Source organism: Mauremys mutica, chromosome 4 (genome assembly GCF_020497125.1).
Source record: "Mauremys mutica isolate MM-2020 ecotype Southern chromosome 4, ASM2049712v1, whole genome shotgun sequence".
NCBI lineage: Eukaryota > Metazoa > Chordata > Testudines > Geoemydidae > Mauremys > Mauremys mutica.
This window is the reverse complement of record NC_059075.1, coordinates 126,928,174-126,950,991: the sequence shown is the minus strand read 5'-3', so window position 1 is coordinate 126,950,991 and position 22,818 is coordinate 126,928,174. Positions and strand designations below refer to the sequence as shown.

The window sequence follows — 22,818 nt, the reverse complement described above, 5'->3', positions numbered from 1 at the left end:
AGGACCTCTGGCCCCAAAAAAGCACTCATCCCTGTTGTCATAAACATACAGTTAAGGGTTAATTCCTCCTTTACCTGTAAAGGGTTAAAAAGCTCCCATAGCCTAGCTGACACCTGACCAGAAGGACCGATAAGGGGACAAGATATTTTAAAATCTGGAAGGGGGAAAAAGTATTTTGTCTGTGCTGTGTGTGGCTTTTGCTGGAGACAGAAAAAAGGAGCCATCCCACTCCCATAGGGTAGTGAGTATTTAGAGAAGGAATGTATTGGATTACTTTTATTTTCTTGTTTGACAGTTCTTTTGCAAATAAGAGGGAGGATAAATTTGGGTTCTTTGTGTAACTTTAAAGTTTTGCCCAGAGGGAAACCCTCTGTGTTTTGAATCGGATTATCTGTGAGATTATCTTTCATTCTAATCTTACAGAGGTACTCCTTTCACCTTTTTTCTTTAATTAAAATTCTTCTTCTAAGAACCCGATTAATTCTTCATTGTTTTAAGATCCAAGGGTTTGGATCTGTGTTCACCAGGACTAAGTGGTGAGGGGATAGTCTCAAGCCTTCCCAGGGAAAGGGGTGTACGGGCTTGGGGAGGATTATTCTCAAGCAGCCCAGAAAAAGGGTGTTAGGGATTTGGGAGATATTTGGGGGAAGGCAGAGTTCCAAGTGGCTCTTCCTAAATATTTGGTTAACGCTTGGTGGTGGCAGCGTACTGTTAACCTAAGCTGGTAAAAATAATCTTAGGGGGTCTTTCATGCGGGTCCCCACATCTGTACCCTAAAGTTCAGAGTGGGGAGGGAACCTTGACACCCCTTTATACCCTGATGGAGCTAATTGGATCCATCAGCATGACTTGACAGTATTCACATCACATCAAAACCCAATACTGGGACTTAGCACCAGCATCTAAGGTGACTCAGAGGAGCCCTGCAAATCTTCATCTGTTATCTCCATACAGGCTGGCAAAAGGTACTCGTTTTGTGATACACATTCAAATAAGACGAGTCTCTACGAATCAGCTGTTGCTCCCACATACAGTGCTGGATTCTTTAATTGTGCCCACCACATCATGTTGTATCTTAGATTTGGTCTTTAGAATATCTTTGAACAGTACAGGCTGTAGGTTCTAAGAGTAAAACAGGAACATATTTATATAGTTTGTACATCTTCTGTGCAATGCACCCTCTAATTATGAGATAGTGTTCTGACTTGCTAAATGTCCCCAAGAAAGGATATCCATAAACTCATCTCCTAGACAAGAGATAAGCCAACCAGGATGTAGAAAAGCAACACTGACCAAGTTAGCTCTCTATAAAGACTACAGGTTACTGTATTTGATGCTTAACAGGGTAACTGCAGATAGCATATAAACTAGTGACCTCTAATCAGTCAGCACTCCAGGAGTAAAATGTCAGGAGGCCATTTATTTATCTAGTTCCAATTTATCGCGGTTAGAGTAATCCAACAAGCCATTTAGCAGAGAACCCAGAGAGAATATTTTCTCTAGGAATATTTACATAAAGTAGCCTTTTCTGTAATTCATTTGCAGTTAAGAAGCAAGTCAAGTGACACTTAAGTAGTTTTACCTAATAAAAGAATAAAGCTGTTACCATTCATATCTGAAACGGGATTAAAAAACTTGTCACATGAATAAAAACCCTCACAAATCAAACAATGCAAAGGGACTGTCAGATCTGTGTGTACTCAAAACTATTCCAAGGCTGTAATCCAATTAAACACTTCTACCAAAGTCTGAGTGCACAAGCACAGTGCTCCTGGATTGGAAGTGACAGAACTCTGGTTTTGATTGCATATCCACACACAAGATTTTATGCTGTTACTCATGTTTTAACATCTACGATATGCGGCTCTTGTCTTTGTGCAGCACGTTTGCAGACTGAGTCGTTAACAAGTCCATGCACTAGCCTTTCTCCTTTTAAGACCTGGGTTAGAGTCTAGAATCACTTGTTCACATCACTAGCCACCATGTAGCTTGGTGCACTTCAGTACAACAGGAAGCCTCTGCTCAAGAGAACTGCAGGGCTGAACTGGGAGAATTCTAGAGATATGAGTGGGAGCAAGTTGAGAGCCTTTGCCCTCTCCTCCCAACCAGATGCCACCATATCGAGAGTTGGAGATCAAGCATATGACCCACTCACAGTGGAGACTGATCCTAACCAAGTTACTAGCGCACTCCCCACTGAGATAATACTTAGCATGCACATAGCACTTTAGATGGTCAAATGAGAGGTACACTGAAATCAGTCAGCATGGAATAAAATTGGAGCATCTTGAAATGTCATAATTAAGGCAGTGAAGATGAGAATTCTGCTGGACAGTTCAAGGACTAAGTGGCCAATATGGAGGACTATTCCAAGATAGGACAGGAAAAAGGAACCTGTACTGCGACTGGCAATCTGGGAAGTAACTGATATGGAGTATCTTATGGACAAAGTGTAGCAAAAAGACAGCATAGATTAACACTAGTCAGGGAAGGTACCACATGATTCAATGAAGGGCACAAACATAACTGATGGATTTAAAGTCACTGAGCTACTGACATGCTTTTTCACAGCCAGTCTTGAACAAGATGTATGGACCATTAGAAAGTAACGAGAACCTTATAAATGAAAATAACTATTGATAAAAACAGGTAAGGAAATACCTGAAAAAGCTGAATACACCCAAATCAGCAGTTTGGGAGGATATGCATCCCTGGGCATTAAAAGCCTTGGTAATTATTCCTGGAAAAATAAAAATCACAGAAGCAGATACCAGAGAGTTGGAAGACATGCTTAAACTCTAGGACAAAAAGAGGTGGGGGCCATTTGGCCTTCAAAGAGCATACCGGGGACTTTAAAAGACTTTAAATTAGACTCCCAACATTTTAAGCCCCAATCCTTTCCAACCTTGCCTGTCTTGCTCTGCGCAGGTTTTCCACATGCGTAATATTCAGCCCCTTGATATTGTGGAGTTACCTAACACTGAAGTAACCTATTAAAGCTCTCCTGGAACAAACTCTTGTCCATGATGGTGCAAATACTTTATATGAAGAAGATTCTGTTGGGGGAGAAGGAATCTGGTACAAAGTTTCCCCATGAAGAAGCTGCCACACAATTCCCACTATTATTTCATTGGAAGCTTTGGACTGTTATGCCACCTGGATGTTAATTTAGATCACCAAAACCTGAATTAAAGTAAAACCAACTAGTTAATTTTCTTTTGGCAAGCTGGGACATTGAGGTGAGCTGTGGTTAACTCTGGTATGTTTGATAGGATTTGTTTGGCTACTCCCACTCCAACACTATTGTGAATCGTCTTAGTATATGAAACAAAAAATAAAACATTTCAGGATTACTTGTTCTTGAACGACTCTGATGTGCCTAGGGAATTAGGACGATGGATGATCTTGAATACCATAACACAATGTGCTGACATAGAGGTCAGCTGATAACTAAGTGTTGGGATTCATCCTGAATTACCTCTGCAGTCGTTTCAGTACCTGCAGTGATGCTCTGTGTTTTGCAGTATGTTTCGCTTCTTATTATTTGTAAAAGTTTATAATGAAGCGATGTGATCCCACGTCTCTGTTTTGTGATTAGGAGAGGTCTTCCAAATTAAGGGTGAAAAGACAACTTGGGTGAGATGGTACCACAATACAAAAGGAGAGACCACAGAATCTCAGAAGAACATTAAGCCAATTATGTATGGGTGCTGATAAATTCACTTTTCAAATGTCATTAGTTATAAGGCCTTAAGATTAGACAAACCGAGGGGATCATGCAGTGCTCCCTGCTGTATTAAGATTGTCAAAAAAAAAATTTCAAATCTGGGACTGGTACTGGAAGAAATACCCAAAGTAGGCCAAGTCGGTTAGCTAAATCCAACTTGTTTGGGGCTGTTATGCTCCATCTGAAACCTCTTCGGTAATTAACCATTGACATCCGTTACAGGAACGAGACAAAGTTACTTCTGACTGTCCTACACTGAACTGTAATAATGCTGGTGTACTTACAATCTGAAATCTTTTCACTGTTAAGTATCCCTGTGCTCTACCAGGAGCAGTGGCCTCACTAGTGCTATGAGAGCATTTCTCCCCTCATACAAATCCTCTCATTAGTGTTACAATCCCAAGTGAGCACTCTTCTGGGGCAAGCGACTCTAGATCAGGGACTGAGCCACCTGTCACAGAATCATAGAATATCAGGGTTGGAAGGGACCTCAGGAGGTCATCTAGTCCAACCCCCTGCTCAAAGCAGGGCCAATCCCTAACTCGGTTCTGTGATCTGCAGCTGACCCACCCAAAGAGGCTCCTGTTCATGGTACTCCAGATAAAAGGAGTTCCTAATCATTCTGCATCTTATGGGTTAGGTAGCCAGAGGGAGCTCAAGCGAGTGTCTGTGACCACAGCAATGACAGCTGCAGCCAGATGTGCATGTTATATGCTTCCCAGCATAAATGGTTGAAGAGGAGAGAATGAGTCAGCCTGGGTCTGAGAAACAATGTGGACATTGACCTTCTCTAATAAGTGGATGACTAGAGTATTTAAACATTCGTTTCAGTGTTCAGCTAAGAACAAAATTTAAAGGCTCTCCACCCACTATTTCCTCTCTTTGCCAATTGATCAATTTACTGTGCAGATGCAGTTGCAGAAACTGAACATTTAAAAAAAAGACCCATTCAGTTTCACGCAGCTTTGGAGGAAGATAGATACTCCCTGAGCTCCCAAACTAGCTCTCTGGCTCTGGCAATGAGCATCTAGAAGCTCCCAGTAGATGCAGTAATACAACTGAGTGTCAGTGCTGGAGACCAACTCCCAGCAGTACAGGATTAAATTTAACTGCTGGGGCGAGCAGCAGCCGGAGAGCATACAGCTAAAAGATTTATAGGGTCAATGACTGTTTCCCATAAGGAAATAGTGGTTTAAATGACCTTTCCCATCTTTCTGGGGAGGATATTATGTCATTAAAATGTAAAGAGACAAGTGCATATTAGTCTTCTGTGACCACTTCAGGCTACCTAGAGATTGGTTTCACCTCTTCAGCCAAAGTTTTCCTGCTGGACTACGGTATGCATAAAATCTCTAGACCAAGGGCACACTGCCTACCTAACAATGTTAGGGTGACCAAATGTCCTGATTTTATAGGGACTGTCCCGATTTTTGGTTCTTCTTCTTATATAGGTTCCTATTACCCCCCACCCCTGTCCCGATTCTTCACACTTGCTGTCTGGTCACCCTAAACAACGTGGACCCCTGGAGAGTATTTTTCACACAACTCCAAAGCCACTAGCAATGTGATTGTAAGCATATTATTAAAAGCTGTCAGAGGGGTCATCTCCAAACGCAATGATTTGAAGGAATGGGACAATGCAAAATTACCGCCACCTCCACCTAGTCATCTCTTCCAAGAGGCTATTTTCAAAGTTTTTGAAAATGACTCAGGTACGTCCCACTTCACAGGGCTGCTGAGGCTGAGCCCAGTTGCATTTGTAAGATTTAAGTGCGCATGAAAAAACAAAGTGTAGTTTAACAAGCTGTTCAGGTTTTGCCTCATTTCCACTTCAAACACTTTTTGCTAGCAAACTTTCAGCCATTTTATGTACAAGGGTTTGTGCTCACTGCAAAGAAACAGAAAGCAAACGCAGAGATAGGGTGACAAAGATTCTCTAATCATTCAGCCAAGTAACTACCACATGGGGACTGCGGAAAATACCCTTTTACAGGGTTCAAACCTGCTGCTACACAGGAGCTTTCCTGAGTTTATTTCATACTGTCACCCTGTGCAGAGAAACAAACCAGGTACTTAGGTCTCCCACTACAAGAGGACAGACTGACTTCATTAATCTCTGGCTGTAACCAGCGCTGAAGAGGTCACAATGGAATACAGTAATGAAAACGCTGCTTACTCTGAGCGTCTTTGCAATCGGGGAGGGAGACGACGGGGGAGAGTCAGACTGAGACTTCCTGTTTCGGGTGAACTCCTTGCTCCTGGTGTACAAGGACGACATGGTTCCTCCAAAGCAGGAGCGGGATAGCAGCACCTCTGCAAGCAGCAATGAAGTCCAAGTCTTCACTTTCCTTCTGCTACGTGCTGCTGGGTAGCTCCTTCTCCCAAGTCAGATCAAACAAACTTCATCATTAACACAGTTATGGTAATTTTAAAAAGCCTGCTGTTTGCAGTGTGATATTTTTAGGCATCAGAGTGTAGCTTTGTAGTAAACGCTGCCCCACAATGCTGCTTCCTGTTCAAGTTGAAGGGAAAGTGTTAAGGAATACCTGCGTTACAGTCCGGGGTGTTGCAGCACCGCCCTCAGAAGCAAGGCCTGCTTTAAGGTCTTCCACAAAAGGATGTTTCCTATGGATCATCCAAAGCCAGAATATTACTGAAGACCCCCCCAATAACTGCAGTAGGTAGAACTCCTCCAGTCCCACAAGGGTGAAGCCAAAGGAATAGCTAGTTTTATCCAAATAGGAAGCTTTTGCAAGAAACCTGTTTCACTCCACAGCACTGCCGATTGCTCTCTGCTGTAGCAGCAGAGCAGAGCTGCATGATTTAAGAGAAACAAAACAGTATAAATCAGGAACGAGCACTGTTTCAGAAAGGGGCAGTCCAGATGAAGTTGTGTTTTGTTCCGTCCTCCTCGTTACAGAAGCCTTTACACACACACACACACACACACACACACACACACACACACACACTCTCTCTCTCTTCCCTCCCCTCTTGCTATTTTCTGACATTTCAAATCCTTACTTGTTCAGCAAAGAATGCTGGAGGGAGGCCAAAGGCAAAGATTCACTTTCAACTTGAGATCTAGGCTGCCACTTGTAGGAAGAAGAAAACAGGCAAACTCCCATGGTGAAGAGAGCTCAGAGCTGGAGGTCACACAAATTCATAACACTATGCAAGACCTAAATTCCAAGCTACTATTTTGCAGCTGGCTAGGTCAAAGGCTGCTTACTTAGGAAGATACGGTAACATAACATTTCAGGCTACCATTAGACAGAATGCAGGCTTACACAGAGCATTACAGTACTTGGAGGACAAGTGGGGGTTTTTAAAAGCCTGGTTAGAGCTATGAGCAGACAAAGCTGAGCCCGTCTGATGTGCTGCCATTCAAAGAGGTTTTTGTTTTTGTTTTTGTTTTTTTTAAAAAGGTGTGTAGCTGGACAGCCCCTCTGCCTGGATTTTTTTTTTTAACCTACAAACTCATTCACCCTGCCCTGCACCCTGCCAGTCGACTTGTCAATTCTGGATACAGCCTTTATTGCACAAACTGGTCTGTTGGGAAAGCTGTTTTGAATGTTCAGTGCTGGCAAAGAAAGAAAAAAAAACTTTGTACATTTGAATAAATGCACTTGATTGGCCGAGCAAATGCCACTCAAATCCAAATCAAATAAGCATAAACCGTACATTTATTTGAACGACTGCACATGAAGCATGCCCGAGGTGCTCTGGGAGGGGATGCAAGCACTTTGGAGGACAGGTTTAGAATTCAATTCTGGCAAACTGCAGAATTGATCAATAAAATGAAATTAAATAAACACAAGTGCAAAGTATTTGCTCAGGAAGAAACAATCAAATGCACAACTACAAAATAGGGAACAACAGGCTAGCGGGTAGTATTGCTGGAAAGGATATAGGGGTTACTGCACACTACAAATTGAATATCAGTCAGTGTGATGCAGTTACCAAAAAGGCTAATATTCTGGGGTGTATTAACAGGAGTGTTGTATGTAAGACGTGGGAGATAAACGGGTGGGGCCTCGGTTGAAGTTCTGTGTCCAACTCTAGATGCCACACTTCAGGAAAGTTGTGGATAAATTGGAGAGTGTCCAGAGGAGTGCAACAAAAATGATAAGGTTTAGAAAACCTGCCTGATGAGGAAAGGTTATAAAAACTGGGCATGTTTAGTCTTGAGAAAAGAACACCAAGTGGGGATCTGATAAGAGTCTTCAAATGTGTTATAAGGAGAACAGGGATCAATTGTTCTCCATTCCGGCTAAAGGTAGGACAAGAAGTAATCGGCTTAATTTGCAGCTAGGAAGATTTAGGTTAGATATTAGGGAAAACTTTCTAACTATAACAATAATTAAGTATTGGAATAAGCTTCCAAGGGAGGCTGTGGAATTGACACCGTTGGAGTTTTTAAGAACAGGTTGGACAAACATCTGTCAGGAACAGCCTAGGTATAGTTGGTCCTGCCTCGGGACAGGAGGATAGACTAGATGACCTCGAGATCCATTCCAGCCCTACATTTCTATGATTCTATCATTAAAGTCTTCTCATGTGTTAAGTAGGATCTCAGTCAAACACAGCATGTGTTTGAGAACGTGTGATCTCCCAAGCTTCTAACCCTACAGTGGTGTTCCTTATTGGAAACACATTACTCCAGGTATCTGTTTACTGGACTACTTCCATTTATCCAGCATTGATGAAGGAGCAGCACATTGCAACCAATGGATGGTGAACACCATAGGGCTTATTTACACTGACTTCTACTGAAGTCAACTATTGACAGAGGTGGTTTTGTGCCTGGAGTTAACCTACTTGTGTGTGGTATCTTGTCCTACCACCTCTATGAGTAGTTTATCACAGAACATGTTACTGTAAGTAGAACAAGCGTTTTTTCTTCCGGCACTTCTGTATCTGCCTGTCAGTCTAATACTCTACCATTTTAGCAAACTGCATGTCTGTGGAGTGTAAATATCAAGTGTATATTTGGAGAATAGTGCTTAGAGAGAACGATACAGAACTTAGACTTGAAATTCTTCAGTCATTCATCATATGTACTGCCTTCGCATGGGGGGAGGGGGGATATAATTTCTGTGGTACCCTAAGAAGGGGGGAAACAGTATATGCTTGAGAGACTCATTCTCCACCCAATAAATGAAGACATCTCAGAGACCAAGTTTATTTGATAAGTGATTGTGTTGAAGGGACAGTCACCCATTTTACAGGCAAACCAAAGTGACAGCTAGTGGGAAAGCTTGGGAGTGGTCTCATGTATCCAGACAATACTCCCTCATTTTACAAGATGGGAAAGGAAGCACAGAGATATTCAGTGACATGCCTTCAGTCACACTGAGTCTGTGGCAGAACCAGGGACTGAACCCAGATGGCAAAAATCCCAGTCCAGTGCCTTAACCACATGACCATCCTCCCCCTCCTTAGTCTTGACTCAAACTCTGCTCTCTCTCACAGTTGGCAATAGTGCTATTTCGGTTTTCTAAATGGATGGTCATAGAACTCTGGCACATCTGTTTTTGTCTTACAAAGTCTTGCAATTGGAGGTTCCAAAACAGTATACAATGATTCAAATTAGCCTATCTTGTGTAGCAACCACGATGATAGAGTGTCATAACAGCAACAAGTCTGAAGAAGTCCATGCTAGTCACCAAGGTGGAGTTAAAGAACTCTGAATTGCACTCTATTGTTTCTTCATTTCCCAACAGTATGCTGATACTGCATTGTTCCTATGCAGTGATTCATAACCATTCATGGTCATATTCCTCTGGAGGGGGCAGGAAAAGCTCTGAATTCAGAGTTTAAGTGCAATACAGTGATTGGCAGTGACCTTCTCAGCTTGATTATTAAAACCAATGCAAACACTGAGTTCTGTGCTCTTTACATATGCCAATTAAAGTTAACTACTCATCTGGAATGCAAGTGGGGCTAGCACTGAAAAAGTGTAAATTGTTCATAGAATCATAGAATATCAATGCTGGAAGGGACCTCAGGAGGTCATCTAGTCCCACCCCCTGCTCAAAGCAGGACCAATCCCCAACTAAATCATCCAAGACCGGGCTCTGTCAAGCCTGACCTTAAAAACCTCTAAGGAAGGAGTTTCCACCACCTCCCTAGATAACCCATTCCAGTGCTTCATCACCCTCCTAGTGAAAAAGTTTTTCCTAATATCCAACCTAAACCTCCCCCACTGCAAGTTGAGACCATTACTCCTTGTTCTGTCATCTGCTACCACTGAGAACAGTCTAGATCCATCCTCTTTGGAATCTCCTTTCAGGTAATTGAAAGCAGCTATCAAATCTCCCCTCATTCTTCTCTTCTGGAGACTAAAAAAATCCCAGTTCCCTCAGCCTCTCCTCATAAGTCATGTGCTCCAGCCGCCAGTTATTTTTGTTGCCCTCCGCTGTACTCTTTCCAATTTTTCCATATCCTTCTTGTAGTGTGGGGCCCAAAACTGGACACAGTACTCCAGATGAGGCCTCACCAATGCCAAATAGAGGGGAATGATCACATCCCTCAATTTGCTGGCAGTGCCCCTACTTATACAGTCCAAAATGCCATTAGCCTTCTTGGCAACAAGGGCACACTGTTGACTCATATCCAGCTTCTTGTCCACTGTAACCCCAGGTCCTTTTCTGTAGAACTGCTGCCTAGTCTGTAGCTGCCTAGTCTGTAGCAGTACATGGGATTCTTCCGTCCTAAGTGCAGGAATCCACACTTGTCCTTGTTGAACTTAATCAGACTTCTTTTGGCCCAATCCTCTAATTTGTTTAAGTCCCTCTGTATCCTATCTCTACCCTCCAGCGTATCTACCACTCCTCCCAGTTTAGTGTCACCTGCAAACTTGCTGAGGGTGCAGTCCACACCATCCTCCAGATCATTAATGAAGATATTGAACAAAACTGGCCCGAGGACCGACCCTTGCGGCACTCCGCTTGATACCGGTTGCCAACTAGACATGGAGCCATTGATCACTAGTTGGACAAGGCCTAATTTTTGGCTAGAAAGGACAGCACAAGAATCACTCTCCACCACCCCATGAGAAGCAGAGCAAAGTGGTCAGCGGTGGGAGGGGAGGGGAGCAAGTGACTACTTTAAAGTGTAATCACATTCAGACATACAGCTACCTAATTTCTTCCCCAGCTTTTAACACGGTTTCCCTTTAAGTTTTCCCAGTGTTGTTATCCAAACTGTGTTCTATCCCTCATGGTTCTGCTATTCACCATGTTCTGATAGAGACTGATGCTTCAATGTTTGGGATTGCTGCCTCAACCTGACTGGTTGTATGTTCTGCCTGGCCTGTTTTGAAATACTCTCATGTGTAAGCAGCAAAACGTTGTATTATGTAGCTATGTGTGTTGTTCTCCATGGTGATTTGATTGTGACTAGGAACATTTACACAGCTACAGTTACGGTGATCTGTAGAACAAGGTATTTCAGAGAGAAAACATCTCTGCTAATGTCATGAACATCCCCTTCTGACAGACTCCATTCATGGAGAGAGTCCTGGCAGGTACAGGACAATTACAACAATGTAAAGCAATTGAGTATAGCAACAGAAAAAGATTCTACACTCAGATCATCCCTGAAGTATAAATATAATGCAGTCTTAATTACACCCAGCTGCTTCAGACAGCATACCATTTCATGCAGTCTTGTGCCCCCATCTATAACGGTATTTCAGGGAGAGGCAAGAGGCTAAAGGGAAGTTGGGTACAAACACAATACCTACAAATCACTCTGTGGATCTGATTAATAGAGGAGACTTGTACAAATAATTAACGGAGAAAGCGTGATAAACTCTAACCCAACACTGCAGTGTATCAGAAAGACCAGGATGAAGCCCTTAGCCAAACAGAAAAATGTAAATCTTTTAGCTATAAAGCTTCCACAATAGATAATTTATTAAGACAAATACCCTTCCTAGGACATCAAGCCTTGAGCAAATTAGAAGTCTTCAAAGGATATGGAGCCAGCAGAAGAAATCTATTCTGGCCAACAACCCTGCCAACTCTCTTCACTGTAGATGGGTTGCAGACTGGAAGCTGGAAACAGTTTGTAAGATGTTCCCACACAGATTATCTATGATCCAACTCCATAACACCCATGAACATTGCTCAGAGAAGAAAGAAGTGGGAAAATCCTTTTTTGAAGAGAATTTGAAGTCTACTAGTGAAACACTGAAGAGTAGGCAAGATTCAAAGAAAGAGACCAATGGCGTAGCATTTTTCCCATCTCTACCAAACCACTGCTTTGAAATCCCTATTGCCCTTCATTCCAGTTCCTACAGGCAACTAAAAATTTACCACCTTCCCCTGGATGCTTAAAATACACACGAGCACTGAATATGCACCATCCAATTTATTTTGGCACAGCCTAACCTATGATAAAACTATTTTTCAGCTGTTCCGGTAAAACCTGATACTTTCACACTACAGCATATAATACAACAATCCCCTAAATCCCCGATTTTTGAGAGTTAATATTTTATTTATAGGGATTTCCATGTGGTGAGGAGGACTGCCCCGGAACAGATTTCAGAGAGTCATGTTTATTAACAAGGTTATTTCCCTTGATGACTCCCATAAAGCAAAAAGCTTCTGAGATCAGGCTACACTGAAGACAGCTTTGTGTACTACTCTGAGATCTCTGTAATGCCCATTTCAAATTCTTATTTTTAGACTGATTTTTTTAATATTTAACTTGGCAATTTTACCATTATTTCCTTGGGCCTAACTAAGAAGCATACTCCTCAAGCCACGTGCCTTTTCAGTAAGTTACATCAAGAGCCCTGTGGTCTTAGTAACTCCTATTTTCCCTTTGGCATCCTATAAGGAGTTCTGGATGGAGAGGAGATTGTTTTAATATGGGGTTCAGGGCTGTGATCAGAAGGGACGAGTGGTGCAAAGAAAGTGGCAGGGAATATGCTACTTCATCTTTTAGTTTGGACCTACCATTGAGATTGTTCAGCTTTGCTTCAAGAAATAAAATGAGTGTCAACTAGCTCAACTGTACAACAGGCACCCAATAATCATGTCCATGGAATATAATTTAGATGTTTATTGCATTAAAAGGTAGGGCTGTCAAGAGATTAAAAAAATTAATCACAATTAAAAAATTAATTGTAATTAATTACGCAGTTATTCGCGCTGTTGAGTAATAGAATACCATTTAAATTTTTGATGTTTTCTACATTTTCAAATATATTGATTTCAATTTCAACACAATACAAAGTGTACAGTGCTCACTTTATATTTATTTTTATTACAGATATTTGCACTGTAAAAAACAAAATACAAGTACTGTAGTGCTATCTCTTTATAATGAAAGTAGAACTTACAAATGTAGAGTTATGTACCAAAACCCCCTGCATTCTGCTGATGGCATCTGACTCAGATGATGAAAATGAAAATGTATCGGTCCACACTGCTTTGGATCGTTATCGAGCAGAACCTGTCATCAGCATGTCTTCTGGAATGGTGGCTGAAGCATCAATTGACATATGATTCTTTAGCGTATCTGGCACGTAAATATCTTGCGATGCCGGCTACAACAGTGCCATGCAAACACCTGTTCTCACTTTCAGGTGACATTGTAATTAAGAAGTGGGTAGCATTATCTCCCACAAATATAAACAAACTTGTTTGTCTTAGCAATTGGCTGAACAAGAAATAGGACTGAGTGGATTTGTAGGCTTTAAAGTTTTACATTGTTTTGTTTTTGAGTGCAGTTATGTAACAAAAAACCTACATTTGTAAGTTGCATTTTCATGATAAAGAGATTGCACCATGGTACTTGTATGAGGTGAACTGAAAAATACTATTTCTTTTATCATTTTTACAGTGCAAAGATTTATAATAAAAATAATATAAAGTAAGCACTGTACACTTCGTCTTGTGTTGTAACTGAAATCAATATATTTGAAAATGTAGAAAAACATCAAAATATTTAACAATACAATACCAATTGAAATGTAACAGTGCAATTAATCACAATTAAATTTTTTAATCGTAATTAACTTTTTTGAGTTAATTGCGTAAGTTAACTGTGATTAATCGACAACCCTATTAAAATGTTATTTCACCTCTATCATTTCTGGAACTCAGTAGTGCAGGCTAACTGCCTGATGCTCTTACTTATGTACATTATCCAGTTAGTCTTGCTCTGACTCATGGAAAGTTTTTAAAATCTGTATTCAAAGTTAGTTTTACACAACATTAAAATCAGGGTTCACAAGAATATTCTAAAGCCACATTTATTCCTGAGACACTGTTTTGTGGGAAAATTCCAAAGCTTATGAAATTAAGCTGCCCTGGCAGTTGTCCTCCTATAGGCCAAGCTACAAAGCCATTCTCTCAACTATAAAATAAAATTAAAACTAATTATGTTGAGATCAAAGAAGTTTATTGAAAATACATGGAAATTAATGTAAAAACTGAATTATCTGTCATGAGACAGATATAACATATACATCTGCCTACACTGGATTCTTGTGTTACTGGTTTGGTACACAACACTAGACCCAGAGAATTGAGATCAATATTGAATTAGACCGGGGTCGGCAACCTTTCAGAAGTGGTGTGCCGAATCTTCATTCACTCTAATTTAAGGTTTCGTGTGCCAGTAATACATTTTAACGTTCTTAGAAGGTCTCTTTCTATAAGTCTATAATATATAACTAAACTATTGTCGTATGTAAAGTAAATAAGGTTTTTAAAATGTTTAAGAAGCTTCATTTAAAATTAAATAAAATGCAGAGCCCCTGGACCAGTGGCCAGGACCCAGGTAGTGTGAGTGCCACTGAAAATCAGCTCGCGTGCCGCCTTCGGCACTCGTGCCATAGGTTGCCTACCCCTGAATTAGACAGTATACTAAGTTGTTTGTATTGAGTGCCTGGTGGTAATTTGGTGGTGTGTAGGTTTGTAACGTGATCAGAAGTTATTGAGTTGCATGACTGCCTCAATATCACAATTTCCTCAAAAAATTCAGCTTATATCATTCCTTGTATATATTGAATAAACCCCACCATTGACTTCCACCGAGAAAAGGTCGTGCCTTTTTTCCAATGCAGAAAGAGAGGCACTGACATTTGTTGAGGATATGGGCTGCAAATGATCGGTGGTTAATAAGTTTTACTAGGGTTAGCCGAGATGTAGCTATTCTGAAATTAATATCTGTTGCTCTACAAGTAGAGAAACGGATGGCGACAGCAACATTAAGTCCAGACAGCATGGAACACAGGTAACTGGAGTACAGGTCTGTAAGCATTCTGGTAAACAGCCACAAAAGGATTCTCAGATTCTTTAGGTCAGTGGTTCTCAAACTTTTGTACTGATGACCCCTTTCACATAGCAAGCCCCCGGGTGCGACTCCCCCTTATAAATTAAAAACACTTTTTAAAATATTTAACACTATTATAAATGCTGGAAGCAAAGCATGGAGGTTTGGGGGAGGGGGATAGCTCAGTGGTTTGAGCATTGGCCTGCTAAACCCAGGGTTGTGAGTTCAATCCTTGAGGAGGCCACTTAGGGATCTGGGGCAAAAATCAGTACTTGGCCCTGCTAGTGAAGGCAGGGGGCTGGACTCGATGACCTTTCGAGGTCCCTTCCAGTTCTAGGAGATTGGTATATCTCCAATTATTAAATTTTTATTAAGGTTGAAGCAAAAGGTGGAGGCTGACAGCTCATGACCCCCATGCAATAACCTCGCGACCCCCTGAGGGGTCCCGACCCCTAGTTTGAGAACCCCTGCTTTAGGTGGACTTGTATACAAATAAAAGTTTGAATCTTGTACATGCTATTGTTTATCCCATATTCCCATCATCCTTAAAGAAATGCTGCCTGAATTGCACTATAATCCTCTATTTCAGTGGGTGACCTCGTTTTGAGATTGGTAGCTTTATGACTTATGCATCATCCCAAGAGAATGAGTGTTTCATGTATTACCGCTAGCCTTCTATTCTCAAAAGATATGCAGGAAAGTCTCCTTTAAGAGTATTAACAATAACTTACTTTTGTTTCTACTATATGGGAAGAATGTACATTTAAAATCTGTTCCAGAGAAGTAACTATCCCTGAAAAATGTAATGTAGCACTCCAATAGGTAACATTAATACAAATACTGTCTTACAACATTTATTTAGAACCAAACAAGGTTATGTCCAGCAATAGAGGGTTGAACGGACTGTAGCAAAAAAATTCTTGGGCTGGCACTAGGCTCTGTTGTAAACATGTAAAGGCACTGCAGCAGTTTCCCATAAATGGAATACAAACTGAACAAGTGAATAGTCTTTCGTTTGCAGTGTACCAACTGGTGTTCCCATGAGCTGACTTTATCATATGTCTTTCAGATTTCAGTCTAGGAAGGAAATGATCCATTTTCCCCCACTTTCCCAAAGTCACAGCAATTTCTCCTACTCACTCTCACTCCAACACACACCTCTGGAGTCGTACTTTTCCCCATTCTACATACTCCAATGTAACTGAAATGCAATAGCTTGTTTTCTGCTCATACAAAGGCTGGGAACCATAAAACAATAGCCATACTTCAATCAGCACTAAAACTAACTCATCATCATGTATAGTCATCTTAGCTCCTTGTTTCACATATGAAGTTCAAGGTTTCTAGACAAAGTGGTGCATGTGTCTCTGTGTTCTTTGTTTTTAAGAAATACAGAAAAAGGCCACAGCAAAGAGCAATAAAAAAGCCACATGACCTGCAAGAAAGTGACTGGTGTTAGCACCTGTAAAAGTTTAAATACATTTATCTTCTAAACCAGGGGTAGGCAACCTATGGCACGGGTGCCGAAGGCAGCTCGCGAGCTGATTTTCAGTAGCACTCACACTGCCCGGGTCCTGGCCACTAGTCCAGGGAGCTCTGCATTTTAATTTAATTTTAAATGAAGCTTCTTAAACATTTTAAAAACCTTATTTACTTTACATACAACAATAGTTTAGTTATATATTATAGACTTATGGAAAGAGACCATCTAAAAACATTAAAATGTTTTACTGGCATGTGAAATCTTAAATCAGAGTGAATAAATGAAAACTCGGCACACTGCTTCTGAAAGGTTGGCGACCCCGTTCTAAACGTAACCAAACTACTCTGATTACTACAGAAAGAAAAGATGAGGTGCACAAACTATTCATTAAAAGCAGCAAAGAGCTGCTTTTAATGAATAGTTAAAGTGAATACCCACTTCGTCGGATGCAAGTATCACGAAAGCTCATGCTTCAAAACGTCTGTTAGTCTATAAGGTGCCACAGGATTCTTTGCTGCTTTTACAGATCCAGACTAACATGGCTACCCCTCTGATACTTTAAACTATTCATTATTCAAGCATAAAATATGTTAGAACAGAGCAGCTAGAAAGGTGGACATTTGTTCCCCCATTCTAGGGATTTCTCCAACTTATTTAGTGTCATGAACTAAAGAAGAGCTGGAGGGAGAATTCCAGTGTCAGATTCACAAACACCTAAAAAGACAGCAAAAGGGAGTTACAGCAAAATAGAACGTCCTTGGTGCCTGCAATCAAAAGCAACAATTCATGTTGGGAAACAGACTCCTCTTGAAGATTGGCATGGCAATGCCTATTCTGCCTAAAATAGATGGTCTTAAAGACCGCAGTTTTAATTCCCTTCTAAATTCTGGGTAGAAAGCTCAGAAGCACAGGCAATGACAGTGCTGAACTCCCTCCTACCATCATACCCACTGTGCTTCAGTCTCAAGAGGAGGGTTCACTTCTAGCGTTGGTTTGATTTTCGTGCCCTTTAGAATCTTGGATCTCAGCTGAAACTGAGCCATGTGTGACTACTGACCCATTAAGAATTAGATTGAGATCAAATGCTGATTTCACACAAGCAGCAAAAAGACAGTAAAAAAAATCCCTTTTAACTTGTCTTTCCACATCCAGGTTCACGCCACAGTCTCAGTTCTGTATTTTACTCAGAAAAGGGAAGCAGCAACTTTAAAATTTGAACATGGCCTGACAAAAATAGCACTGCTCCTTTACACGGTCCATATACAATTCCCATTCAGGACAGTGCTCACGCAAGTGACTTAAAATTCCAAGCCCGTGTCTGCCACTGGATATAGCATTTTTTCAGAGTATAATATTTTCCACTAAGAGCTGCTCAACAATGATTACATTATAGGAAATGTTACTCTAGTTTCCCTCGCCCTCAGTATAGCTCTCATACCAAAGATGCATGAAGCAGTAACAAGTCAAATAAATGAAAGAGGAACATAAGTTTCCAGAACGTTGCTGAAGGGCCATACAGGGAAACGTGTACCCAAGGCCAAAGTAAAACAACAATAACCAGAGGCAAATGTAGCACTTTTAAACCAAAGGGGACTTTCCAGAACATGAGAGCTTAATATATAAAAAGATATATGAAAGCCTCAGATGGCTATTAATATGCCTAAAACAAGTTTTATTCTATTAATCTCTGGATGCACCGGATTCCATGCACCTCCTACTCAACCCAGCCATCCACGACCTTTCCTGTTCATTTGTATGGAAATAACCAGGGAGATATGGAGGATGGAACCAATCTGAAATACTTTAAATATGCCTGCTTTTTTAGTATGTAGAATAGTTGTAGCTGTGTCGGTCCCAGGATACTACAGAGACAAGATATTAGCTCACCCACCTGGCCTTTTTAATAGCACTGGAAACATTTATAACTAAGTCAACAAAATTCCACTTCATTATGGTTTCTAACCTATTTCTGAGTGCACTGCAAGTACATAAACTGGCACACCGAAAAGAACCCAAGTTAGATTGTCACCTCCTTTAGGAAATGTGACAATTCAGAGCCTGGGCCACATAGAAGGGTTCTCCAGCTCCAGCATGAGGGCAGAGGTCCACCAATTTCAAAGGAACTCTGTTTGGGACGGGGTGCCCACTTGGGGCAGACGGCAGGATCAGGGCCTACGCCGATTTCACTTCCTCTTGCACATTACCTTTTGTGCAACAGTGCTAGAGATAAATTACCATTTACACCTCTACCTCGATATAACGCTGTCCTTGGGAGCCAAAAACTCTTACCCCATTATAGGTGAAACCATGTTATATTGAACTTGCTTTGATCCACTGGAGTGCGTAGCCCCCCTCCCCTCCCACCCCACCCGGAGCACTGCTTTACTGCGTTATATCCAAATTCGTGTTATATTGGGTGGCGCTATATCGAGGTAGCAGTGTACTTCTTGTTATGAAGACAACCCCTCCCCCCTACACCCATCCTTCCACATTTTGCCACTTTTGAGGCATATGTTGAGGGAGACCAATAGGTTATAACCTTCACTTTTAAAAACGCTTTAGGAGAATTGGTGAGGGAGACCTAGATATTGGTTTCCTCCCCCAGAGTATATTAATGGGAGTTTTATAATGATATTAATTCATAACCAGCTATGAGGTATTAAAATCATAAAACCGGTAACAGTTCCTAACAATTTTTGTCTAGAAAGATAAACCCTTTACATTGTATACTAGTTTAATGCTAGAACCATAGACACGCAGGGCTATAAGGGAACTCGAGAGGTCATCTAGTCCAGCTCCCTGTGCTGAGGCAAGACCAAGTAAACCTAGACCATCCCTGACAGATACTTGTCTAACCTGTTTTTAACAATCGACAGTGATGGGGATTTCACAACCTCCCTTGGAAGCCTGTTCCAGAGCTTATCTATCCTTAAAGTTTTTCCGAATATCCAACCTATTCAGCCTTGCTGAAGATTAAGCTGATATATCGTGTCCTCATGTATTTATAGAACCTCATACTGCCTTTCATGTCCCTTGCTAGGTATAACTCATTTTGTGCCTTAGCCTGATTTTGTCCCTACATGTTTGTACTATTCTTTTGTACTCATCCTTAGCGATCTGTCCATGTTTCCACTTTTTGTAGAATTCCTTTTTGATTTTCAGGTCATTAAAGAGCTCCTGATGCAGCCATATTCTTAATGGGGGGTTACTAAAATTGTAGCTTCAATTCCTTTGTCAAAATAATTCAGAGCTTTGCAATCCAAGTTCTTGCCATAAACTCTCACTTCCCTGGAAGTTTTGTGTTTCCAAGACCATGCCAAAACCTACGCCCATGATTTTCAAAAGTGACTAGTGATTTTGGGTGCCCATCTTGAGACCTCTCAAAAGGGACATTTTCAGAGGATTAAAGACTTATTGAAACTTGGGTCCCTTTAAGGCATCTCAAGCTGGACACCCAAAGTCACTAGTTGCTTTGGAAAATCTTGGCCTAATGCCACAAATGAAGTTATGTAATGGGTCTTTTCTGTCCTCTTTTCCTTTAAAAATGCTTTAAAATATATGATTTTCTGCAAATGCTACTATTTTGATCTTTAAATGATCACATTTCCTGTCTTCTATCAAGGAGGTCAGGATAGCCAATTTTTAGTGGGCAAACCTTCTCTTTAAGAGCTGGTGCAATTTTTCATCAAGATTTTAAGTTCTCCTAGTAAATAAATAGCTGAAGCTAGGAGCGGTGGACAAGATTTTGTGCAAAGGGCACCAAAATGTCACTGTGTACTAGGCACAAATAGTAACGGGCACATAAAATGCACTAAGAAATGAACTCCCCCTTACCAATGCCTGGTGAGACCAGGATGGATGACAATTTCTTCCAGTAAAGAGCCTTACAGAATAAGGAATTTACTTTTTATAAAATGGAAAGACAGAATACCCAGCGCAAAGCAATGCTAACCTCCGGAATGAGGAATCTAAGTCAGAGTATAACCAATAATGACATTTCAATTATGAGGCCTCTTGCAGAAGTTAGCCATCAAGGGAAAATATAGCCAGTGCTTCAGAACAAGGGGAATGACTTTCTAAGGCCCAAAGTGAGAAGCAGCATCTACACACTGAAATCATTTAGAACACACAATTCTTCCTTTACAGGTAGGATGCTTTTTGGTCAGTCTGACTTCTTTTTTTCCAAATGAATTTTAGGTTCTCTTTTTGTTCTACTTGTAAGCCACAAACCAATGCAGCCTCTCCATTTTCTTATGCTCTCTGTATACACAAGTTGCACACCACCCAGACATGAGCATGCATCATTTCTAGAGGCACCTGTAGGCAGCTAGGAGTGACAGCTACAGAGGAGCTTTGCTACAGTATTCCAAGTATTTTGTCTGCTTCTTGGGGAATGAATAAAGGAAATGGAGGAAGCTTTTAGTAAAGAAAAAAGTACGAGCTAGTGTCTTCTGAAACCATTTCCTTCCACTGTTTGGACAAAACCCATATAGTCTTCAAGAAATATACCCTTATAGCTACACAAATCTCATCATGTATCAGAGGGGTAGCCATGTTAGTCTGTATCTGTAAAAAGTGACAGTGTCCTGTGGCACCTTATAGACTAGCAGACGTATTGGAGCATAAGCTTTCATGGGTGAATACTCACTTCGTCAGACGAAAGCTTATGCTCCAATACGTCTGTTAGTCTATAAGGTGCCATGGGACTCTGTCGCTTTTTACAAATCTCATCATGACACTTACATTAACATTCAGATATTTACTAGTGCTTTCCTGAGTTATTACAAAGCAAAATCAGACATTTTGATAGGTCAAGTCAGTACCTCCCATTGGAGCAAATGGATCCAGCTCCAGGCTACTGCAAGCACTAAAATGCTAAATTGTTAAGTTACAAAAGGGGTAGGGAACCCACAAAACAGTCAACCAGATAAAGATGAAAAGAATAATAGAATATCCGGGTTGGAAGGGACCTCAGGAGGTCATCTAGTCCAACCCCCTGCTCAAAGCAGGACCAATCCCCAACTAAATCATCCCAGCCAGGGGTGTGTCAAGCCTGACCTTAAAAACCTCTAAGGAAGGAGATTCCACCACCTCCCTAGGTAACCCATTCCAGTGCTTCACCACCCTCCTAGTGAAAAAGTTTTTCCTAATATCCAAGTTAAGTTGTTAACATGCTATGAAGAGATATAGCTGGACACTATAAACAAATAGCCTGTTAATTTTTGTTTGTAAGCATTCTGTTAATCCTTAAAGTAACAGGAATTTATTTCAATTATCTACGATGACGTTATTGTTAAATCATATGCCTATAAACCAGTGATAATACAAGCAATGCAGTGAATGTCCAGGTCCAGGTCATGACTTATGGGTCATCAAACCCATCAAAGACCATCCTAGAAAACCACAAATTAGTAGGTTTACACTAGACCAAGTCTGAAGGTACAGCATTAAACCAAGAAGTTGAAGCACAAGGGTAGCCTTTGGAGCCACCCAGACATAGAAATCCATAGCCACAATCTTGTAAGAAGGTCAGTGTGAACTCCAGAAAGTATTACTGGAATTTTTTGTTGGTTTGGCCTCTCTTTGGACACAGAGCCAGGTTTAAGATGGCTTTGGCTTGCTTGCCTTCACCAAGCATATTGTTTCATCCTGCTCCTTCCATAGTCAGGACCTGGGTGATTATAGGGAGCAGTCTGAAGAGGCCATAGCATTTTATTTTACATGGAGCAGATTTGCGGGTGTGGATTACTCAGCTTTTCACAAAACATTTTTGTCCCCAAATGCCTGGTGCCTTAAATAGGAATTAGCCAGTTGCCACTTCACTTTTACTGTAGCATACAGGACGATGACTTAAATGCTGTATCATGGTGATCCATAAATAGGAAGTCAGGCTTCCTTCCTAAAACAGTGATGTTTAGGGTTGCCAGTTTTGGTTTGGTTTGCCAACATTCCTGGAGGCTTCATCACATGACAATCTTTAATGAAAGGTTAATCTTTAATTTCTGGAGACTCCAGGACAATCCTATGATTTAAGAAAAAGCAACAGACGGTCACGAGGCTGGACAAAACATATGAGAGATTCTGTGCAGATGGTGAGTAAAGCTTTAAAAATATGTGTACAATACATATTTATTTCTACAGTGCCCTGCCAAGATACTCAGCATTGAGGGGTAGCTCAGTGGTTTGAGCATTGGCCTGCTAAACCCACGGTTGAGAATTCAATCCTTGAGGGGGCCACTTAGGGATCTGGGGCAAAAATCTGTCTGGGGATTGGCCCTGCTTTGAGCAGGGGGTTGGACTAGATGACCTC

The 22,818-nt window shown here is 41.1% G+C and overlaps 1 protein-coding gene across 4 annotated transcripts in view; it reads right to left on the bottom strand.

Moving 5' to 3' along the window:
* The window catches only part of PPP1R12B (protein phosphatase 1 regulatory subunit 12B), a 175,068-nt gene that overhangs the window by 42,123 nt on the left and 110,127 nt on the right, over positions 1–22,818 (bottom strand). Inside the window, exon 1 of one of the 4 annotated variants that reach the window (XM_045014085.1) lies at positions 5,904–6,623. The exons of 2 other annotated variants lie outside the window; for them this stretch is intronic. In XM_045014085.1, coding sequence (XP_044870020.1) covers positions 5,904–6,005 — 102 coding nt within the window. In that variant the 5' untranslated portion in view covers positions 6,006–6,623. Of the gene's footprint in view, positions 1–5,903; positions 6,624–21,929; positions 22,531–22,818 lie in introns of those variants that run through there. One more of the 4 variants, XM_045014082.1, reaches the window with a different exon arrangement.